Source organism: Drosophila teissieri, chromosome 3R (genome assembly GCF_016746235.2).
Source record: "Drosophila teissieri strain GT53w chromosome 3R, Prin_Dtei_1.1, whole genome shotgun sequence".
Classification (NCBI taxonomy): domain Eukaryota; kingdom Metazoa; phylum Arthropoda; class Insecta; order Diptera; family Drosophilidae; genus Drosophila; species Drosophila teissieri.
Genome location: NC_053032.1, coordinates 20,102,648 through 20,122,927, shown reverse-complemented (window position 1 = coordinate 20,122,927; position 20,280 = coordinate 20,102,648). Strand labels below are relative to the sequence as shown.

Sequence of the window (20,280 nt, the reverse complement as noted above, 5' to 3'; positions counted from 1 at the left end):
TAAGGTTTGTTATATAGTTCAAATAATTACGAGTATATAAACAAAAATTTGTCTTACAGGGATAAAAATCGCTAAAAGTGTTGGTCAACGTCAAAGGCAGCCTGCTAACTTGACACTTGCCGCTGTTAGCAAATGCAACCCTGCGCCTTGGAACGCGATTGGCGGCCATTTCCGGCAGCTCTCTTTCTTTCTTCGTTCTTCTTAATAAAAAGAGGACGGTATCTGCGTTTGCAGAATATTTAACACCTTTCATTGGGTTTGAAAATCAACGAAAATGGTGAGAAACGACGCCCAATGCACTCCGCAACCGCCTCCGACGCCAAAGCATTGGATTTAACACACGAAACGACGCGAAAATAGTGTAAAAGTGTCGCCCTAACCTCCACGTGTTTGGAATGTGCGGCGGTGGCGAAATGCGGTTGTTGTGTTTTGTGATGTGATCAGTGAGCAGTGAACTAAACTCGAATTCCATATCCAATTTCAGAGCTTAGGCAACGCCAGGCCATTGGTCTCCGTGTACACGGAAAAGAACGAGCCAGCCAAGGACAAGAACATCTGCCTGCCGGCAGTGTTCAAGGCGCCCATCCGTCCGGATGTGGTCAACGAGGTTCACCAGCTGCTCCGCCGCAACAACCGACAGGCCTACGCCGTCAGCGAGCTGGCTGGTGAGTAATCTGTGAATAACTCCTTATTTGTGTGAGTCTAACCCGTTTGAATTCCTATTTGCAGGTCACCAGACCTCCGCCGAGTCCTGGGGTACCGGACGTGCTGTGGCCCGTATTCCCCGTGTGCGCGGTGGCGGTACTCACCGTTCCGGCCAGGGTGCCTTCGGCAACATGTGCCGTGGTGGACGCATGTTCGCCCCCACCAAGACCTTCCGTCGCTGGCACCGCAAGGTGAATGTCAACCAGCGTCGCTACGCCCTGGTGTCGGCCATCGCCGCCTCCGGAGTGCCCGCTCTGGTCCAGTCCAAGGGCCATGTCATCGACGGCGTCTCCGAGTTCCCCCTGGTCGTTTCCGATGAGGTGCAGAAGGTCCAGAAGACCAAGCAGGCTGTCATCTTCCTGCGTCGCCTGAAGATCTGGGCTGACATCCAGAAGGTGGGTAACCTTAGACACGTTTTAGAAACTGAATCCAAAGAAGATGTTAGGCCACTTTGCGAAAGCTTATACCCATTAACCTTGCGTATATGGCCGTAGCAAATTAAAAAACCAGCGTGATTCAACATTTTTGTCTAACAAAACGTGGAGTTGTGATGGTTTATTGTTACGTACTATCTTTTTATTAGCTTCCTAAATTTGGGATGGTTAGATCTTACTCGGCAGCGTGTAAGCAACTGGCTACTCTACTGGTGGTCAGACGCTTGCAAGGATATCCTGCGTTGCCAGATTAAATGCTCTACTAGGCGTTACGATTGAAACTTGTTTCACGGCTTCCATCGTGGTAACGGAAGAGCTACATCTTTTGAACCATTTCAATCAAATTTTTCTTTTAGATAGATTGCATAAATTTGCTAAGAACTCTGTTTCCTAATTCCTGAAATATGCTCAACATTAACTTATTTCCTCATTATTCCGCAGGTGTACAAGTCGCAGCGTTTCCGTGCTGGCCGTGGTACCATGCGCGACCGTCGCCGCATCGCTCGGCGTGGTCCCCTGGTGGTCTACGACAAGGATGAGGGTCTGCGCAAGGCCTTCCGCAACATCCCCGGCATTGAGACCATCAACGTGGACAAGCTCAATCTGCTGAAGCTGGCCCCCGGCGGTCATGTCGGTCGCTTCGTCATCTGGACCGAGTCGGCCTTCGCCCGCCTGAACGATCTGTTCGGCACCTGGAAGAAGCCATCGACCTTGAAGAAGGGCTACAACCTGCCCCAGCCCAAGATGGCCAACACCGATCTGTCGCGTCTGCTCAAGTCTGAGGAGATCCGCAAGGTGTTGCGCGATCCCCGCAAGCGTGTGTTCCGCAGCGTGCGCCGCCTGAACCCCCTGACCAACGTGCGCCAGTTGATCAAGCTGAACCCATACGCCGAGGTCCTCAAGCGTCGTGCCGCCCTCGCCGCCGAGAAGCGCACCGTGGCCAAGGTGCTGGCCAAGGCCAAGAAGCAGAACGTCGAGCTGGCCAAGTCCCACTTCGCCAATGTGGCCACCAAGGCTGCGGCCAACCGCGCCAAGCTGCTCGCCGCCCGCAAGAAGAAGGTCGCCCCCAAGAAGCCAGCGGCCAAGAAGTAAACTTACTTTCCCCAGAGTAGAGCTGACACACTTTTATATTATAATAAACCACAAACGTTGTATGAATTTTATTCATAATACATAGAGTGCGACAGTAATGCTCATTAAACTCTTAGTCTTAGGCACATTTAGTTGGCTCTCTTTTTGGTCGTCTTGCCCGAGGCAGCGATCCTCCCTTATCATTCACCATACCATACCAGACCCAGACCATACCTCACACTACTCCCGCTCGCGCTGATAACAGCAGATGTGGCGGCTGTAGCTTTCGTTATCGTCGTGCTGCCGCCGATCTTGGTCTTCGTACACGTTCGCACATCCATGGGCCGCACATACACTTATTGTCACACGTTAATTGGCATTTAATTAAACGTCGAGCGTCGTCGCCGCTCTTATTCCACTGCGAACGGTCGACTGGCGCGGTTCTGCGTATCGCGCGAATACCGAGTGAACCGAATCAGAATCCCTCTGTGGTGCGGCGAATAAAAGGAAAAGGGAAACAAAGACGGGCGGCAGCGCCAGAATAAAGGATATATATTTGATTCAATTAACCGATGTAATTGCGCGACGGTTTTATAGCAATAAACCGGTTTCGAACCCACTTTATAGCTGTACGGCACGAGTGTAGCTGGGCTTGCCAAAAAAGTGTAGATGCTATCTCGCGCAAAATCTCAAACCTCGGATCATACGATATTTTTCTATGTGCGGGTCGCTACCGATGTCTGGTTATATTGGGTAGAACGCAATACCATATAGCCACCACCGATCGGTCAGAAGAGCGAGAGCGCCATCAGCATCCCGAAGAGAGAACGCTGGAGCGGAGCGTTTCGATGCGCGTCCATCATCTCCATCTCCTCCACCATTTTTCATATTTTTTTGCCACCACAGTGGATGGCAGTGCAGTAGTAGTGGCCGCTGCCACCAAAAGGGTCGCTCTCGCGTCTGATTAGTCTCGCGTTGTTTAATCGTCGGGGTCGGTACGTTTCCGAGACCACTTCCGATCACTAGGCTGCCGGCTGATGCCGGAGCATCACTGTACCCATCCCACTGACTAGTAGCACCGTGCCACTGCTGTCCAGCCCATCCGATCCGATCCGATCCAGTCCCCGGGTCCAGGTCGCAGCATAATCATCGCCGAGCCACCATCAACATGTTGACGACCGTCCTGAACTTTGCCCAGCGCGTCGCCGAGATTTCTTTGCTCGGCGGCATCGAGATTGCATCAGTCGCCCTTATTGTCTACTACATATTCGCCAAGACGAGGTGAGTGCAAATGGGCGCAGATGGAAGCCAAATAAATCCCATCAGCCGAGCCGAGCACCTATCTGTACGTATCGCAAGTGGTGTGGATGGTTCCGATAGTGTGGGTATCGCCCCCAACCTCCAAGTTCAAGTAACGCTGGCGAGGAAGAAGCGCCGTTATTTTTAGAGGCGCACTCGCAAGTTATCCAATGCATGCTAAATGAACAACAGTGGAGCTTGCCTAAGTAAGAGGCTCATAGCTCAGAAGTTTTCCCCAGTTTCGTTGGGTCGTCAATTGGGGATTTTTCCTTATCTACATGGGCTGTTCATTTGGCTTAAACTTTTACGGCTTAGATTAGTTTAATTGCCTACTATTGGCATGAAAATATGGTTCAAAGTTCAACTTCATAAATAACAAAGATGTATAAAATCAATTATTTGTATATTCTTTATAGATTAGGATTAAATTTGAGTGCACACTTATGATTCTGATAAGCTGATAAGATATTTGTTTTGACAAAATTTGATGAGATATATAACTGATAATTTCTGCTTTCTCTAATGATTCTACTTATAGTTTTATAATTAGAAAACAACCTTTCTTGATAAGAAATACTTTGTATTGCCTTTGAAACAAAATCAAGTTATTTCCAATCACTGACATAAAGCGATAAACCTTTCATTTCGAATGCGATGTAACGCAGTTTACAGTATGCATACATAGTGGTTTCCTTTATAGATGTTCCACCGTAGTTATGTTTTGTTTTGGTTTCGATCGCACAACAGGTGGTTGCTCCATTGGCCATGACTCACAATGCCCCTTTGTCCAGTTGGCCCTCTGTGGAATGCAAATTGCTAGACTTCCGCCTATCATCCACGTGCTAACCTACGCTGGGAGGCTGCCCTGGGTCATCGGTCGTCGATTGACGTCACCGGGCGTCAATAGTGTTGTTTACTCCGGCACAACACTTTCTCCCGCCCCCAGCAGCTCCCCTTTCCACCGCCTACTTCCCATAGAGCACTCTCTTTGCAAGGCGCAATTTGCGATGGTGCACTCGCAGTGATAACCACCGAAACCCCCACCACCCACATTTCGCTCGCCAATCATTCTTGGCAACAATTATCGGAACGATTGCCGCTGTTAAATTTGTACCCAATTATCTGATTAAGATTTCACAATGGCTATTCTCGTAATCTCGCTGGATTTCGAGCAGCTTGGGGGCCACAAAGAAAGCGTGACATTCATCTCGTATCGCTGGGCAATAAAGGTAAATAATCCAATGCGGGAATCCACTTGTCCTAGACCTCCATACAACACATTCGATCTCGATTTTGGGATAGGCCGCGAAATTTTCCACACCTCGAGATGATTGCAAAAACCCACTTAAAGATTAGCATATAGATTGCTTATACTGGATTTAAATTAACGCTATGGTCCCAACGATCTTTGCCTAAAGTTTTCCAGCTGAAACTTATTTTAATATTATTACTTAGGCACTTTGTACATATAAAGGTCTTACTTACACTGTATTGGTTAAACATTGATCTTAAGAATGAATGAATGAAGCACTTCCTACATATAAAGGTCTTACACTGTATTGGTTAAACATTGATCTTAAGAATGAATGAATTTGACTGTACATACACATCTCGATTTGTAGAAAGATGTGATTAAATTTGAAAATCTTTCATATCGCCGTTGAAGGTTTTCTTGTCGGATTGGTGGGTTTCGTCCTCCTCAAGGGAATCCATGTCCGAGTCTAGACAGAAGGTCGCCATGTGCTCATCCGACTGGGTATTATCCGATGTGCTTACAGAGGGTGTCCGTGGGCGGGGGCGACCTGATAGGTGGCTCCAGGGCTTCTCAGCTTCGGTGGCATGTGGCTGCTTCTTGAGACCTTGCTCCTCGTGGTACTTTATGTACGCGCGAAGCTCGGCGATCCGTTCCTTCTCCTTTTGGATCTGCTGGTTGAACTGCGCCTCCATCTTGCAGAAGCCCTTTAGGCGGCGCTCGTTTTTCTCGTGCTCCTGCATCTGGCGATAGAATCCCAGGTTGTCCGATGCTCGCTGGTCGTCCTGGAACTTGCTGACCTTGCGGTAGAGCTGCTGGAATCGAAGCGGATCCTCGAAGTAGTTGGCCACGTTGGGAGGCAAGTTCCTGTCGATCGGGACTGTTCGCAGATCCCGCTTGCACACTGGGCACTTCTTTTCTGGCGAGGATTCGGTCAGACAGGAGGCACAAATGACGTGCTGGCACTGAGTCATGTGGAAGATCACCGTTGGCTCAACGTTGCGGCGTCGAAAACACTTGTTGCAGTGGATTCGAAACATTACGAAACACTATTGTTTTGGTCTGTAAACTCGGAGTTTGTTGAACTTTTATCAGCTGCTTTTGAGCGTCTGTAATCTAACGGTTTTTATCCTTTCCAGTCTGGCCACTTCGGCGGCTGCGCGTCTGGCAGCACTATCCCCTGATTAAAATGCAGTGAACACTGTTGAGAGTGAACTATTGCTTTGAAAAGTGCAGGAAACACGGCTTTCATTGTTTAGTTTATGCTTAATAGCAATACGAATTTGGATTTCGAATCCAAAATTTCATAAATTCCTATTCTAAAGCGTATAAATGGTGTGTTTTGTTTACATATTCTCTTTGCAATTGAGTAGTCGTCTAATCAAGAAATGGTTTCGTGACAAAATAATTCAGCGTAAATAGATTGGGGTATTTAAAACCTTGATGAGAGGAAAACGTGCTTTTCAACGTAATGCGAACTTAAAAGCGAACACTTATGTAATTTATTTTATATTGTTTACTTAGGTATCCGCCTGGGTTTGATAGTTGTAATATGGTTTCAGTTTCAAGTTCACGTAAAGATTAAAAGCCAATTAACGCCTTCCTTTTAGTATTCAAATAACTTAGAAAAATATTTGGAATTATAAGCAAACTGCCAGAAAGTTCGTCATATAGCATTTGAGAAAGGTTGTTTTCTACACAGTAGCGAGAAAATGTTTAGCCTCTGAACATGTCAGCTGATTTTCAAGCGAATATGATGATACAATTGTATGTAGAGCCATACAAAGCGCGCTCAAAGTTCAATTCTGCGCCATATTTTATGAACAACTAAACACTTATCAATAGCGGCACTACTTAAAAACATACACCACTTTCCATATAAAAATATATACACGCTGATGACTGCGCGTTGGGCTAATGAACTCTGGCGAAGTTGGACTGTCGACCGCTCAAGTAGCCGAATAATAATCGAAGAGGTGTTGTATTGTTAATTGCGTGCTTCTGATTTGATTGCAGCACCACCCGCATTGCTGATATTTTATTTATTGATAATGATTGATTGTAACGCCATCCCGATCCGATTATGATTGCAGGGCACCGGTAATCATCGCTGGCCTGTTTCCCAATCTGAATCTGAGCTACCGGACGAGCTACCTCAGCAAGATCAACACCATACGCAGCGATCTCCTGGTCACTTTGCGATCATCCAATGTAAGTTTTCCCGCCTATCAGGCACCCATCCTCCATTAACATTAACCCCATCACATAGTACATGCCGTGACGCAATTGCAGGGAGTGTCTATTATCGCAGATAAGCAAACATTTCCACTCAATGAATTGTAAATACCGTGTCCGTATTGCAATTCAGTCAAGGTCCATAAAGTGATAAATTTAGTTGCCAAAACTGAACTTAATTACATTTATTTATGTTAATAACATTGGTTCCTAACTCTATCGCTCTATATAATTAAAAGATGTAACTATGCTTAAAATTTAAAAAAAAGGGTTTTCCCAAAGTTTGCACTATTTGAATTAGAGTACTCGCGGCGTTGCCACCTCGTCCTGCCAATCGATAACAATCCTGAAAGCTGAGCAGGACCTATCGGCCGTCGATTTCCTGCGAAAAAAGCCGGGCGCATGGAAATGCGTATATTCTGAATTAACAATTGGAAAGCGCTGTAGAACAGTAGAATCTCGTAGCTATAATGACCCTGAAGGAGTTTCACGCTCGCGGCTGGTTCGAGGTACCGATTGAGCCATCTACATGACGTCTATATGCATGTCCGTTGCATCACAATCACAGAATCGTTCCGATCGTTTCTTTGCAGGAGCCCAAGACGCAAAATTCGGTGGCTCATGGCATCGGGACGCAGAATATGTTGGAGCTGACCCCGCAGTCGGGTCAGAAGCCTTTCAAGAAGCTGTTCGACTGGGGCGTGCTCTTCCCATATGTTGCCCAGGTAGTGCGCAGCGAGAAGTTCGAGTACCGACAGGTGGGTGACCCCTTAAAGCTCATAAAACCCGTACTTATTTTGACCTGTATCCATCAGGTCACCGAGATCGTGCACAACGATGCTGTTCTGAAGCACGCAATTAAACAGGCCGCCGAGCAGACGCTGAGGGAGCAGAGGTACGCTAAAAATGGCCATCGTCTGCTCACGCGCAGTGCTAGCGGTGATCAGGAGTCGCAGGAGGAGGAGGACGAGAAAAGGGGCATATCCTACCAGGCTATTCTGCGTAAGCAGGAGCAGCGCGCCATTAGCATACTGAAGGACATGGGCTCCACCCTGAACAACGGCTTGTTGGCCTTCACATCCTGGATCCTGTACAAGTTGCTTCCCTGCTTCCTCTCCGGCGTTGTCACGAACACGAAGCAGATCGAGATGCTCAAAACAGCCACTGAGCGATCGCCGGGCACTCCGCTGATCTTTGTGCCGCTGCATCGCAGCCATTTGGACTACATCATGGTCACGTGGATACTCACGAACAACGATATACGAAGTCCGTTGGTGGCCGCTGGCAACAACCTGCAAATACCCGTCTTTGGTGGACTTTTACGTGGATTGGGTGCCTTCTTCATCAAACGCAAAATTGATCCTGTGGAGGGCAAGAAGGACGTTCTTTATCGGGCTGCTCTACACCTGTATCTCACCCACGCCTTGAAGCAGGGCCACAACGTCGAGTTCTTCATCGAGGGCGGACGAACGCGCACTGGCAAGCCGTGCATGCCCAAGGGCGGCATTCTCTCTGTGATTGTGAACGCCTTCATGGACGGCAGCATACCAGACGCACTGCTGGTACCAGTTTCCGTGAACTACGAGCGTCTCGTCGACGGAAACTTTGTGCGCGAGCAAAAGGGCGAAAAAAAAATACCCGAGTCTTTCGGCAAGGCCATCTCGGGCATTTGGAAGGCCCTTAAATCAAACTACGGACTCATGCGCATCGACTTTAACGAGCCCTACTCGATACGTGAGCTAGTCAGCTCTTACAACAAGATAGCCCGAGAGGACGGCAGCAATTCTAAGGTCTACAAACCATCTGCCAGGTAGGCTGCTGAAGATGATTTGACATGACATCTGTTTCAAATTAATGCTTCGTTTGTAGTTAATTTGAGTACGTTTTTCAATATTGATATATACCAATTGCTCTTTTATCTCAGGGTCCTGCAGCACAACCAGTCCACCTCCTCCTTGTACGGCACCGATGTTGTGTGCGAGGAACACCGCAATCTGATTGAGAGCATCTCGCGCCAGGTGGTCTTTGACTCCGCCGCAGCCACGTCTGTGATGTCCACCAATGCGTTAGCCTTTTTGCTGCTCACCCGCTTTAGGAACGGTGCTGAGGAGCAGATGCTGGCCGAGGCACTGGACGACTTGCGAAACTCGTTATCGGGTTGCAAGGACATCGGTTTTTCCGGGGAATCCTCGCAAATTGTGGCATATGCCTGTGACCTACTCGGTTCAGGTAGTCTGAACGTCGATTTTTCGTTTGGTATCCTGGCTAATTTTATTTTAATTGTCTAGGTCTTGTGACTCGCACCCGGGATGAGAATGGGCGTTTAGTGATTAAGGCTGTAAATTCAGTAGAAAGCTTTATTGAGCTGGCCTACTACTCGAACATGCTGACTCCGCACTTCGCCCTCAGTTCGATACTGTTGACCACCTTCCACTCCCTGCTTCCGGAAACGGAGAACAAGAAAGACGCCGCGGTGTCTCGCAAAAAGCTGATAGACACCGCTCTGGAAAACTGCCAGATCTATCGTTACGAATTTATTTTGAACAAACCGACTCAGGTGCTGGAGCATTTGCTGTACAAACAGTTGGACGACCTCTTGATTAGTGGATGCGTTCTGCCCGAAAAGGTATTGTATATTATAAAAACCACTTTGCCTTTATATTATAATGCGATTTCAATGCTCAATAGCTGCAAGGTGATGTGCCGAATGCGGATGAGTGCAGGCGCTTGGCCAAAAGCCTGGCCGACTGTCTTGACGAGGACGACGACGTGCGCAACGGCGACGCTGATGAACCCAAGCTGTTGTTCGCCAGCGAAACCCTAGCGCAGCAGCGCTACATTTGCGAGGTGCTGGCGCCCTTCGCCTGGACGTATGTGACGGTGGCGCAATCCCTGCAAATACTGCACAAAAACTCCATGCTGGAGTCTGAATTTATTAATTTTGTGATCAATGATTTGAGCAGTAAAGTCAAGCGCGGCAGCTGCATCTATGGTAAGACGAGCTATTTGAATCAGTAGTTACACTTAATACAATCGAGCATGATTCTTACTTTCAGCTGAAAGCATATCAACTGACTCCGTGCGCAACTGCCTGAAACTGTTGGAGAAATGGTCTGTGATCGAGGTGTGCAACCAGCAGGGCATGCGCCTGATCTCACTCAACACGCTCTACGAGATGTCTCGTGAGTCGCTCAACTCGATTGTGAAGAAGATCGACGCAATTGTGCCAAAATTCAACTCGGGTTACTTTACTGTAACGCCTTAACAAAGGGCACTCGCTTTATTTTTGGCACTCATTTTTTATCCTTGTATAGTGCATATCCACTTAAGTTTAAAGTGCGTACTCCTAGATCTTAGACTTAGATATGTCTAGTTTTATAGTCATACGAGTTTATATATGCCAAAGTGCTAGCTTTACTGTAACTAAGCGACAAACAGTGAAATATGAACAAATTTCTAATGTATAATTTAAAAAACCTTTTCTATATGCGAAAACAATATCAACTATACTGAACTGATTGATTAAACTTTATAACATTATAATAGAACAGCTTATACAATAATCTTCTCACTTTATTTTCACAACATATTTCAGTACAATCTGGGCAGCACAATCTTCGCTAGATTGTCTTAAAAACATAGTCATAACTTTTAGGAAATAAATACATGTGGTGCAAGCTAATAATAATGATTCATAATACAACAATAATGTAATGTTAAAAAAAGTTGCTAGAGTTTAAGCGATACTTAACTAATTGGCATCAATTACTCATTCTTCACATCCATTGGCTCATCGTCCGCACTTATGTGTTTAACCTTGGGAGCCTTCTTAGCCTTTACGTGGATGCGAACGGCGGATGCTTTTCCCCGCCGTATCTGCTTTAACTTGGCACTGGCCTTTCCCTTGGCTGTCTGCGCATTCGATTCCTAAAAACGGAATAGATTTGGAGCTGAGCTAGGCATTGTGCAAGTTGTGTATTTCTTTTGAACAGCTTACCTTAACTGCGCCATCCTTGAGTTTGCCACCGATCTCACCGGAACACCGAGTTGCTCCGCAGAAACAGGCCTTCTTGCTGTTGTTCATTAAGTCGTCCCACAAGTAGTTGAAGGTGAGCTCCGTGTTCTGAAAAAAGCAGTTTCATTAGATATACTATCACTGTGGGATCAGTGCCATTCAAACTTACCACTGGAATGTCTTTGATGGCAAATAAGCCCACACGATGGATGCAGTTGACGGTCCACTTTTGGGTCTCGCAGTTGGGCTCGCACGAATGGTTCATAAACCGAGCCAAGTTGCCCTTCGGTCCCGCATCAATAATAAAGTCCTTTTCCACGCCCAAGAAGTAGTAGTTCTCGTCCCGATCCCGCTGCTTCTGTTCCATGCGCCGCTGGAATTCGGCGTGGTTGATCACCTCGCCCACGTACTCGATGACAAAGTCACCCTCGGCAATGGGCTCACGGTTGACGAGTCCGAATCCCCGCTTGTTCATGTAGACCACCTCCAGACGTGGCGACTTGCGCTGCTCAAACATTTGGTTCTCGCAACGATTGCCCGCCTTGCAGAATTCCGGATTGCATTCATTGAACAGCATACGGTTAATGCAACCGGAGTCCGGACCGCAAGGATGTTCGTCGTCCGGCTGGCAGTAACAAGCACTCAAATCCTCTAGATTCTGTGTGAATCGCACCGGCGGCACCGCCTTGTTGGTCTTGATTTTCACGTATGGAGGCGGATGGAGCTTATTACCGCTCTGCCGTCCAATGGCCTGTTCCTGCCGGCGGGCTTTGATGATCTTGAGGAAGCGCGACGCCTCTTCCACGCCGGTGGTGTAGTTCCGAAACAGCTGCGACTTGGTCTTGTGGCCATCGCCCGTATCCCCCTCGATGTAGAGGTATACGCGACGCCGCGAAATCCAGCCATGATCGTGCGTACCAAAGAATCGCACCACAAAGTCATTCTCGCCGTGGGCCTTCTTTAGTATGTTGCTGGGCACCTCGGTGGGCGGCAGGATGATGGCCGGCCACCAGCGGAAGTTGTTAAACTTCGCCCACACGATTTCGCCGTAAAGCGGCAGGCGACCGCTCTCGCACTCCTCGCAGATGTAGTTTTCGTTGGTCTTGATGGGAATATTCCGGCAGTGGGCGTGCACAGCAATGGGGCATGTTTCGCAACATACCAATTCGCCGCCTTTGACGCAGATGTAGCACCACAAAACATTGACATGGGCATCCGCCTTGGCGATGTTGTGCCGCGGACAGATTATGTGGGTAGCATTGAGCATTTGTGTGCCGGCTGGAATGCAATGTGAGTCCTGGTGATAGGTGGCCGGGCAGCGAACGCATTTGGCCAGTTTGGAGCTGCCCAGCTGCTGGAACTTACCGCTGGGATCGTCAGACACGCATGTGTGGCACACGTGCCGCGGGCAACGAGCTGAGAGTTTGCTACTGTTCGCCTGCGGCCAATATTTGCAGCAACTCGTGTGAAACCGCTTGCCACACAGAGGCTGGCTGCATGTAAGGAGCTTATCTTCGAATGGGATGTGCGATGGTGCCTCCTCCTTCATGGGTGTGCTTGGTACAGCTGGTGATTCAACTTGATGGCAAATGACACAGCCTTCCGGTTCGCCTACATTGCACTCATGGCAAACCAGCGTAGTACTACCGGCTGCCACTTTGCCGTCGGCTGTTACATGCTCCTCATCGGGACTGGGAGATTTCGATGTGGGTGAAATGACCAAGGCCTTTCGACTGCCTATTTTAGGCATCGGAGCTCCTGTCTCCTTTCGTTCCAGGCAGTCGGCATGGAGCCAGCTCGAGCAGCTGCGGGAACAGCGCACTAGATCGGATCCCGCCTGGTAACAATATTTGCAAATGGGATCGCGTCCAAGTCCACGGAAGAGGTACTTGCTGTCCAGCTGCAAGATGTCTTCAACCACTTCTTCGATGGGCCGGTTGACGGGCTTTTTGGGCTTCGGCGCTTCCGCCAGGCGACGATCTGGCTCCGATGGTGCTGGCGTTGTACTCGGAGTCACCACTGGGGTCATGCTGCGGCGCACCATCATGGTTTTCAGGCGATTCGAGAGCCGTTTCATTGTGCCAACTCCATTGCCACGACCCACCACCGATGAGCCCAACGGCTCCTCCATTTCGCCGCTGGCCAAGTCGCGTTCCAGCTCGCGCAATTGGATTTGCTTCAGGGACCAGATATTGCTCACCACGGCGAGCAGAACCTTCTCCACTTTTTCCTCGGAACGGTGCACCATTACGTATTCCTTGACGGCTTCGAATAGTTGTCTAAACTCGGGATTCTCGTAAATGGAGCCGTCAGGCGAGTGGGTCTTTTCCAAAGTGCTTTCGGTCTGGGAAGGAGTTACTGCCATGCTGGTGCTACCAGTATCCGCTTCGGTGCCATTGCTTAGTTTTCGGCGCTTGGCTCGCTTCTCGTTTTTGCTCTTTAAGGGCGAGAAAGCCGGGCTAAAGGGCGACTCTGAGCGTTCTCGCTTCACGGCCAACAACTGCGTGGCTTGCTTGTTGTGCAGGTTGTCCGTGGAGTCGTACAGGCTGCTGCCCACGTCGGAAGTGTCCTGCATCATTGACTTGGTTCGGTTCCGTTTTTGTCTATTTAGAGTACTAAAAAGGCAAACCATTACATTGTATTCACTGTGATAATAGGGAAAGTGAGAGTTGATCTACTTACACCACGTTCTCGTAGATCTGGTAGAATTTTTCGAGGCGATCGGAGTATGGGATCTCGGTCATAACTTGAGCCTCTTCTATGGCCTGGCGCCAGATGACAACCTTTGTCCGCTTGGGCACCATCTGACGGTACTTGGCGCTCTTCGGTCCATACTTGATTCGCACTTCCTCGCGCTGGTCCTCGAAAACCTTCAGTCCGGCAAAGGTTAGCAGATTCTCCGGCTTAATCCAGTTGCGCCGTCCGTTATCAGCGAAGAAGCGCACATGCACTTGAATTGGAACGATGGCGTTGTCAAGGGATGAGCGCTGAGGATGGCTCGGCATGTTGCCCACAATCTGGCCAAGCGGATCCGGACACACCATGCATGGCCAGAAGCAGTACGAGAAAACCTTGCCCCAAAACAGATCACCAACTTGGTAGGTGGGCCAACCGGGATCAGTTACTATGGACAGGCCTTTGGCGCTATCGATGCTCACGGAGGAGGGGGATTTGATGGAGGTGGCAAGCGCTGAAGAGCTCAAGTCCGGGGGAGATTTCAGGTCCACCTCTGTGGAGGCGGCCAATGGCAGGGCAAATGTCAGTTCTTTAGTACTTTTTTCCAGTTCTTTCGGCTCTTCAGTGACAACTATGGGCGTGGTCTCTACTATATTGCTAACCATATCTAAGCTGGTAGCATCCTCTTGCTTTATATGAACATCTTCAACGACTGCTTTATTCTCAGCCTCAGTCTCTGGTTTGATGGAGATCTTGGAAGTTTCAACCTCTTGATTTGGAGCTTCTTCTGCCAGGTCAACTTCCCCTATATCTAGTGGCTCCGTTTTCACTGGCTTTTCTTCATCCAGCCTTTCCGGCTCCAGGTCAAGGGACACTTTCGACTTGGACATTCTCTTCATTTTGCGCTTGAGCTGCTTGCGAACAGGTGGCCGTATGGCCAGGTCCTCGGAGTCCGCCTCGAAGCCGGTGCTGTTGGGCGAACTGGCGCCGTTTTTGATTAGCAGCTTCTCAATGGGGCTCATATAGGTTTTGCTAAGCAGCTGATTAGCGTTACCGCTTCCCCCAACTCCTCCTCCTCCCCCGGTGGTCCTTGGTGAGGCATTGTCACGGGACAGGGTCTCGCAGGCACTGCTGCTGTTATTCAGAGCCGCTTGGTTAACGCGCCGCCTCGTCGTTCGTATCGTGTCATCGGAATCGGATAGCGGCGTGGGTGAGTTGGCATTGGCATAACCAATATATTTGGGGCTCAGGGCCGACTGCAAGTTGATAAGATCTCGTTTCCCTAAAGCAGCACACACAGGCGCGCACGAAAAAAAAACACAGATATATTAGCATATGAACGACATAGGGCGGGGTAAATTGCGCCATTGTTACACTCACTGTTCACCATGGAGAGACGCTGTTGTGGCTGTTTTTGGACTGGCGTCCGCCGCTGACTCTCCAGCTCGGACTCCTCCCCCGCCGGCTGCTCGCTGTTCTGGCCGGGATGCGGCTTGACCAGCCGCCGTACGGGCGTACTGTTGGTGGCGTCCTTCGGAATTTCAACATCGTCGCCTTCGGTGGCCACCGACTCGTCGTTGCCCGCAGCTATTTCGTCGGTGGCGGCCAGGGAATCGGACGCGGGATTGCACAGCACATTGCCGTGGGCACCATCGCCCTCGATTTCGGAGTGCGCGTCCGTGCTCAGCTTCATTCTGCGGTCCAGTTTAATCGCGCTTTCGTCAACCAAACACAACCATTAACTTGACAATTTCCCAGAACACAGAGGCTTCTCGTGCGCCAAAACTTCGATTGCAACCGTGGGCATCGCGGGAGTTATCGATGACGCTGCCGATGCATCGATACGTTCGCTGAAAAATGGGCGTCCCATATTCTTATCGATTACATTTAGCAAACTCGCATCGTTATGTACAGTGGGACAAAGAGTTTTCTTTTACTCACACAAAATAAATATTTTTTAATAAATTCAATAATTTGGTGGTTATTGTACATGTACTTCTTAAAACACTATTAAGTATAAATTGGCACATAAACTTTTTTTCTATTACTGTATGGGAACTTGGAATGCAAAACTATTAGTAAATAACTATGAGCAAGAGTAGTTTGAAAACCGTAATGCATTGTGGTATGGTAAATTTAATATCAATATTTTAAACTTTTAGTCAATGCATTCAGCTTACCAAAAGCAACATAATATTTATATTTTGAACTTTTACTCAATGCCTCCAGCTTACCAAAAGCAACGGAACACAAACTTTTTTTAACATTATGTACATTTAAGTAACTAATTTGTAATTTAATGAGGTATAACTAATTCAAATCAACTTAGATTTAAAATTTATTAAAATTTAAAAATCCATTTCAGTTGTATTTCATTATTTTATTAACTCTTTTCAGCCCTTATAAGTAAAAATGATTAAAGTATCTTTATCTGCAAGTCGGCAAAACTGGCTAGAAAAACTGAAAAGTTGGCATACCTACCGCTCACGCACGACTCACGAATCCAATCAGGGCGAAACTCACGCGGATCGGACATCTCTAGCGTAAACATATGTACATACATGTAAACGCATGTAAAGACAAACTCGACGTTTATCCTGGATTTCCACGACACTCACGGGTGTCGCGGCAAGCAACAGCACACGAATCGCAAGGGCAAAGGACCATGGACGACTTTATTAAGACGCTGATTGCCGAGGTGAAGTCGCAGGGCGTTTTCGACGAATTCCGCTTCAACTGCTGCCTGGCGGACGTGGACACGAAGCCCGCCTACCAGAATGTGCGCACCCGGGTGGAGACGGCGGTCAACGATTTCCTGGCCAAGCAGCAATGGACGCCCGAGACCAACAAGGTCCAACTGCGGGAGAGGCTGCGAAAGCACCTCCTGGAGTGAGTATGCTTTTGGCGGGGCCTTGGTAACGTAATCACATCGACTGTTTCAGCTCCGATGTCCTGGACAAGGGAGTGGACCAAATCGTGGACCAGGTGGTCAATCCCAAGGTGGCCACCATATTTGAGCCAAAGATCGAGAGCATTGTCTACAAGTACCTGGGCATCACACCCCCGCCGCCTCCGCCAGCGCGACCCGCCATGCTGCCTGCTCCGCCATTGCCGCCATTTGCTGGCCACTTAAACGGCAGCAGCCTGCTCAATGTGGAGACCACAGCCAGCCTGCTGCCCACGGACCTGGAGCAGATAAGTCCGGACTCCGATCGGGCTACCGTCAAGTCCGACTTAAGGGATGACGAGCTGCCGCCCGGAGTAGACGATGAGGACACCTCGCCATCTTACGAGCTAGTTAGCGATCGGAAAACACTGGCCAAGGAGGAGATAAATAACGTATCCTTGAACAACTCGGATTCGGTGAACGGCGTCTCGCAGGCGTCGCAACTCTCGCAGGTGTCCAGTGACAGTCGCTTGACCATCGCGTCCTCAACGGAATCGTTGACAGCACAAAACAGCGGGGAGCCAGAAAACATTTGCGAGGAGGCGCAAATGCCAAAGTTCAACGAAAACTCTTGCGATGCTAGTGCTGCAACAGGGCAAAGTGAAGGTCGCCAACTCCACTTCGACATCAAACAGGATGCCATTACCTTCGAAGGTGGGTGTACCAGGCGCCACAAAGGGGAATTTAACTTCTACGATTTATATCTCCTGCAGGTACTGAGCGAAAGAACTCAATGTCGGAGACAACTAGCACAGGCCCCCAACTTCTTTCCATTGAGGATGAGATTATGTCCGAGGTGAAGGCGAACATAGATGACGCCAACAATGCCAGTATTGAGTCTACAGTACCGGAGTCTGTACCAGTTCCAGCCCCGCCAAAAACTGCGCCGCCTCCTCCGCCAGCAGCGCCGCCGAAAGTAGAGCCTCCTCCGCCGGCACCACCAACAGTTGAGCCGCCTCCAGTGCCCCAACCACCAGCGTCACCTCATTTCGATCCACCTCCCCCACCAGCACCACCTGCAGTTGAGCCACCTCCACCGCCAGCACCACCTACAGTTGAACCACCTCCTCCACCAGCACCAGCTGAAGTAGAACCACCTCCTCCTCCAGCACCACCGCAAGTCGAGCTTCCTCCTCCGCCAGCCCCACCAAAATTGGATCCACCTTTAACGCCCCAAAGGGCAGAAGGCAGTAATGGATCCTTCCCAGAGCTGGCTGCGACACCCAATGAGACTGAAACTCGGGATAAACAACACAATGTAAACGCGGATGTCAAAAAAGAAGATGACCAACAATCAATAACGGAAGTCAAGGAGGATAAACACCCAGAGCTTGGATTGGAAGCACCAAAAGAGGATGTTTCCAAATCGTGTGAGTCCACAGCGTTGCCAGCATCCGCATCATCGCAATCTAAAAGCCATTCTAAGTCCAAGGACAAGGAAAAGGATCGCCGACACCACAGCCACTCAGATGATAAACAGCGACGCAGGAGCAGAGATCGGGACCGCGATCGTGACCGTGATCGTAGTCGCGACAAATCCCACAGCAAACATTCCTCGAGTTCCAGCTCTAAGCACTCCTCATCGAACTCATCCAGTTCGAAACATAAGAGTAGTAGCTCCAAGAACGATAACAGCTCCTCAAGGTCGTCAAGCCGGAGTAATCGAGAGTCATCCTCATCCAAGCGCTCGGGAACCAGTTCTTCATCTCGCCACGAATCCTCCTCACACAAAAAACACAAGTCCAGTTCATCCTCATCACGATCGGATCGAGATAAAGACAAAGATAAGGATAAGGACAAGGAACGGGAAAAGGAGAGTCAAAGTCGAAGTCACCACAGCAGTAGCAGTTCCTCGTCGTCTTCAAGGAGAAAAGATCACGATCGGGGCCGCGACCGTGATCGTAACAAATCGAACTCTTCGGGCAGTGCGGAGAATAAAGCGATCCACGATGATCACAGCGAAAGCAAAGCAAAGTATAAGCAGCGACGTGGCTCCGACTCAAACGATGAGGGTAAGCCTCCCAGTTCCGGTGGTCCTGCCAAGAACACCCAGCCAGAGGTTTCAGCAGCTCCAGTTAAATCAGATGCGCCTGTGGAGAATGGTAACGGCACGAATGGAAACTCCAATGGTAGCAGCAATGGTGCTTGCGACAATGCGGTAAGCAGTGCCAGTGGTGTTGTCATCGTAAGCGACATCCTGCAGCAATCGTCGAGCAGTTTTGTTGAACTGACAGCGGGGTCCCAGTCTCATAAAACAGTGGAGAGCAGTAAGCCTGAACCCGAAGATATTGACATAAAAGAGGCGGAGAGTCAGCCGGAAAAAATAGAATTGGAGGCAGCCCAAGACATATGCGCGTCGCAAGATGAAGTACCCAGTGTAGAACCTCTAACCTCTGCTGACTCCGTTCCTGATTTCCCAGCCGCTGAAAGCAGAGGAGACGAAAAAGCGGAGACCAATGTGGAAGAGAATATGCCTGCCCAGGAAAACATACCGGAAAATCCGCCTGAAAAGTCCCCCGAAGAACCTGCCAAAATCGACCATGTTGAGGATCTACCGAAAGAAGCTGACAAACCCGCCACACCAGTCCCAATCTCGAATGAGCAAAGCGACGAACTGCACGCCGACTTTGTGACCCACTTCGAAGAAAATACAGACGAGTTTAAGACCCGTCTGCAGCTCATCAATCAACTGATAGAGGATCAAAAGAATTTGCTAAACAGGTTAAGTGCGGATGGCACGCAGGAAGAGGCAGTGGATGTACGAGCCCTGCGACGGAGCATATCCAAGCGAAGACGGAGCAGCTTGCAGGAGCAGCAACGAGCGGTGCGGGAGTCGACACCGCCGCAGCTTAGAAGTCCGAGCAGCAGCACCTCCGGCAGTCCGGCAAAGAGACTGCGACGGGACGAGCCCAAGTCATCGCCAACGCCATCTGACGCCAGCATAAACTCGAAGGAGAACGAGGCTTTGGAGAAGCAGGAGCATGGTGCGTACTGTATCATTGCTAAGTTTCATTTGGTGTAGCAATCTAGTGTGTATACGAACATGTGTTCCTCGAATCTCTCTTTTGCTAACCCACACAAAGGGGTGGATCGATGTTATTAGATTGTCCTATATCTTTACGTTTAGATCAGCAAGTTTAATTGGCGAATAAAATCTATAATCAGCACAAATCGATCCACCCTGCGACTCTGATCTTCTACATATCTCATGCTCATCCTCATTGTTATTCTCTATCGCCTCTATTTTCTCCACACATGCATCCACATTATATGTAAACTAATATAGCTGTATGAAGCCACCACTAGTCCTAACCAAATCGCAATTGAGCTGGGTAAGCGGTTCCCGCGAGATTTTCTGCCTCTTTGCCCGCTTTATGTTGATGCTTCGAGCGAATCCCTTGAATGCGTGTGACTAAAGTGCTTGTTTATTCAGCAGACGCCCTGTCCGCCAGGCGACTCAGCAAGAAGCTCTGCCAGCAGCAGCGGTACACCAACGATGATCTCTACAAGCCCCGTCCAATCCTGTCGCAGCGCTCTCGTCGCCGGGGCCTGGACTCCATCCTCTAGCTAACCAGCTAACGAATAACCTGTTATCGGAAACAATAAAAGGCAATTGTTGTTAATGCATTTGACATAAAACAAGTGA

At 49.0% G+C, this 20,280-nt stretch overlaps 5 protein-coding genes across 9 annotated transcripts; 3 read left to right on the top strand and 2 right to left on the bottom strand.

Annotated features, from left to right (window-relative positions):
• Positions 1-118: 118 nt before the first annotated feature.
• On the top strand, positions 119-2,329 carry LOC122621315 (60S ribosomal protein L4). Its single transcript, XM_043799147.1, has 4 exons — positions 119-277; positions 485-665; positions 730-1,100; positions 1,581-2,329. Exons 1-4 carry the CDS (start codon positions 275-277, stop codon positions 2,229-2,231), a joined length of 1,206 nt encoding a protein of 401 aa, XP_043655082.1. The 5' UTR covers positions 119-274; the 3' UTR covers positions 2,232-2,329.
• A 290-nt stretch (positions 2,330-2,619) lies between these two features.
• Positions 2,620-10,509, top strand: LOC122621314 (glycerol-3-phosphate acyltransferase 1, mitochondrial). 2 transcript variants are annotated; one of them, XM_043799145.1, is made up of 8 exons: positions 2,620-3,491; positions 6,855-6,972; positions 7,590-7,754; positions 7,812-8,806; positions 8,921-9,225; positions 9,285-9,622; positions 9,685-9,988; positions 10,053-10,508. In XM_043799145.1, the coding sequence occupies exons 1-8, from the start codon at positions 3,379-3,381 to the stop codon at positions 10,259-10,261; spliced, it is 2,547 nt and encodes an 848-aa protein (XP_043655080.1). In that variant the 5' UTR covers positions 2,620-3,378; the 3' UTR covers positions 10,262-10,508. The 2 variants fall into 2 exon arrangements, with proteins under 2 accessions (XP_043655080.1, XP_043655081.1); XM_043799146.1 differs by lacking the exons at positions 2,620-3,491; positions 6,855-6,972 and adding an exon at positions 7,375-7,505 and having other exon boundaries at positions 10,053-10,509.
• On the bottom strand, positions 3,498-6,848 carry LOC122621318 (RING finger protein nenya). The gene has a single exon (XM_043799150.1). The coding sequence runs from the start codon at positions 5,799-5,801 to the stop codon at positions 5,142-5,144; it is 660 nt and encodes a 219-aa protein (XP_043655085.1). The 5' UTR covers positions 5,802-6,848; the 3' UTR covers positions 3,498-5,141.
• Positions 10,510-10,551: 42 nt separating the features above from the next.
• LOC122621313 (probable histone-lysine N-methyltransferase Mes-4) lies at positions 10,552-15,486 on the bottom strand. Its single transcript, XM_043799144.1, has 5 exons — positions 15,068-15,486; positions 13,694-14,969; positions 11,181-13,626; positions 10,994-11,119; positions 10,552-10,923 (listed from the first exon to the last, which is right to left on the bottom strand). Exons 1-5 carry the CDS (start codon positions 15,378-15,380, stop codon positions 10,762-10,764), a joined length of 4,323 nt encoding a protein of 1,440 aa, XP_043655079.1. The 5' UTR covers positions 15,381-15,486; the 3' UTR covers positions 10,552-10,761.
• A 758-nt stretch (positions 15,487-16,244) lies between these two features.
• Positions 16,245-20,273, top strand: LOC122621984 (nucleolar protein dao-5). 4 transcript variants are annotated; one of them, XM_043800051.1, is made up of 5 exons: positions 16,245-16,576; positions 16,630-17,288; positions 17,348-19,618; positions 19,921-19,966; positions 20,071-20,273. In XM_043800051.1, the coding sequence occupies exons 1-4, from the start codon at positions 16,353-16,355 to the stop codon at positions 19,926-19,928; spliced, it is 3,162 nt and encodes a 1,053-aa protein (XP_043655986.1). In that variant the 5' UTR covers positions 16,245-16,352; the 3' UTR covers positions 19,929-19,966; positions 20,071-20,273. The 4 variants fall into 4 exon arrangements, with proteins under 4 accessions (XP_043655986.1, XP_043655987.1, XP_043655985.1 ...); XM_043800052.1 differs by having other exon boundaries at positions 20,068-20,273; XM_043800050.1 differs by lacking the exon at positions 19,921-19,966.
• Positions 20,274-20,280: the final 7 nt, after the last annotated feature.

Coding starts and splice junctions, on each gene's coding strand:
- LOC122621315 (XM_043799147.1), top strand. Junction 666..729: donor CGCCGTCAGCGAGCTGGCTG/GTGAGTAATCTG, acceptor TCCTATTTGCAG/GTCACCAGACCTCCGCCGAG. Junction 1,101..1,580: donor TCTGGGCTGACATCCAGAAG/GTGGGTAACCTT, acceptor ATTATTCCGCAG/GTGTACAAGTCGCAGCGTTT.
- LOC122621314 (XM_043799145.1), top strand. CDS start 3,379: ATGTTGACGACCGTCCTGAACTTTGCCCAGCGCGTCGCCGAGATTTCT. Junction 7,755..7,811: donor AGAAGTTCGAGTACCGACAG/GTGGGTGACCCC, acceptor TGTATCCATCAG/GTCACCGAGATCGTGCACAA. Junction 9,623..9,684: donor GATGCGTTCTGCCCGAAAAG/GTATTGTATATT, acceptor AATGCTCAATAG/CTGCAAGGTGATGTGCCGAA.
- LOC122621318 (XM_043799150.1), bottom strand. CDS start 5,801: ATGTTTCGAATCCACTGCAACAAGTGTTTTCGACGCCGCAACGTTGAG.
- LOC122621313 (XM_043799144.1), bottom strand. CDS start 15,380: ATGAAGCTGAGCACGGACGCGCACTCCGAAATCGAGGGCGATGGTGCC. Junction 13,627..13,693: donor CAGATCTACGAGAACGTGGT/GTAAGTAGATCA, acceptor TTGCCTTTTTAG/TACTCTAAATAGACAAAAAC. Junction 11,120..11,180: donor CCATCAAAGACATTCCAGTG/GTAAGTTTGAAT, acceptor TGCTTTTTTCAG/AACACGGAGCTCACCTTCAA.
- LOC122621984 (XM_043800049.1), top strand. CDS start 16,353: ATGGACGACTTTATTAAGACGCTGATTGCCGAGGTGAAGTCGCAGGGC. Junction 16,577..16,629: donor CTGCGAAAGCACCTCCTGGA/GTGAGTATGCTT, acceptor CGACTGTTTCAG/CTCCGATGTCCTGGACAAGG. Junction 19,619..20,067: donor TTTGGAGAAGCAGGAGCATG/GTGCGTACTGTA, acceptor TTGTTTATTCAG/CAGACGCCCTGTCCGCCAGG.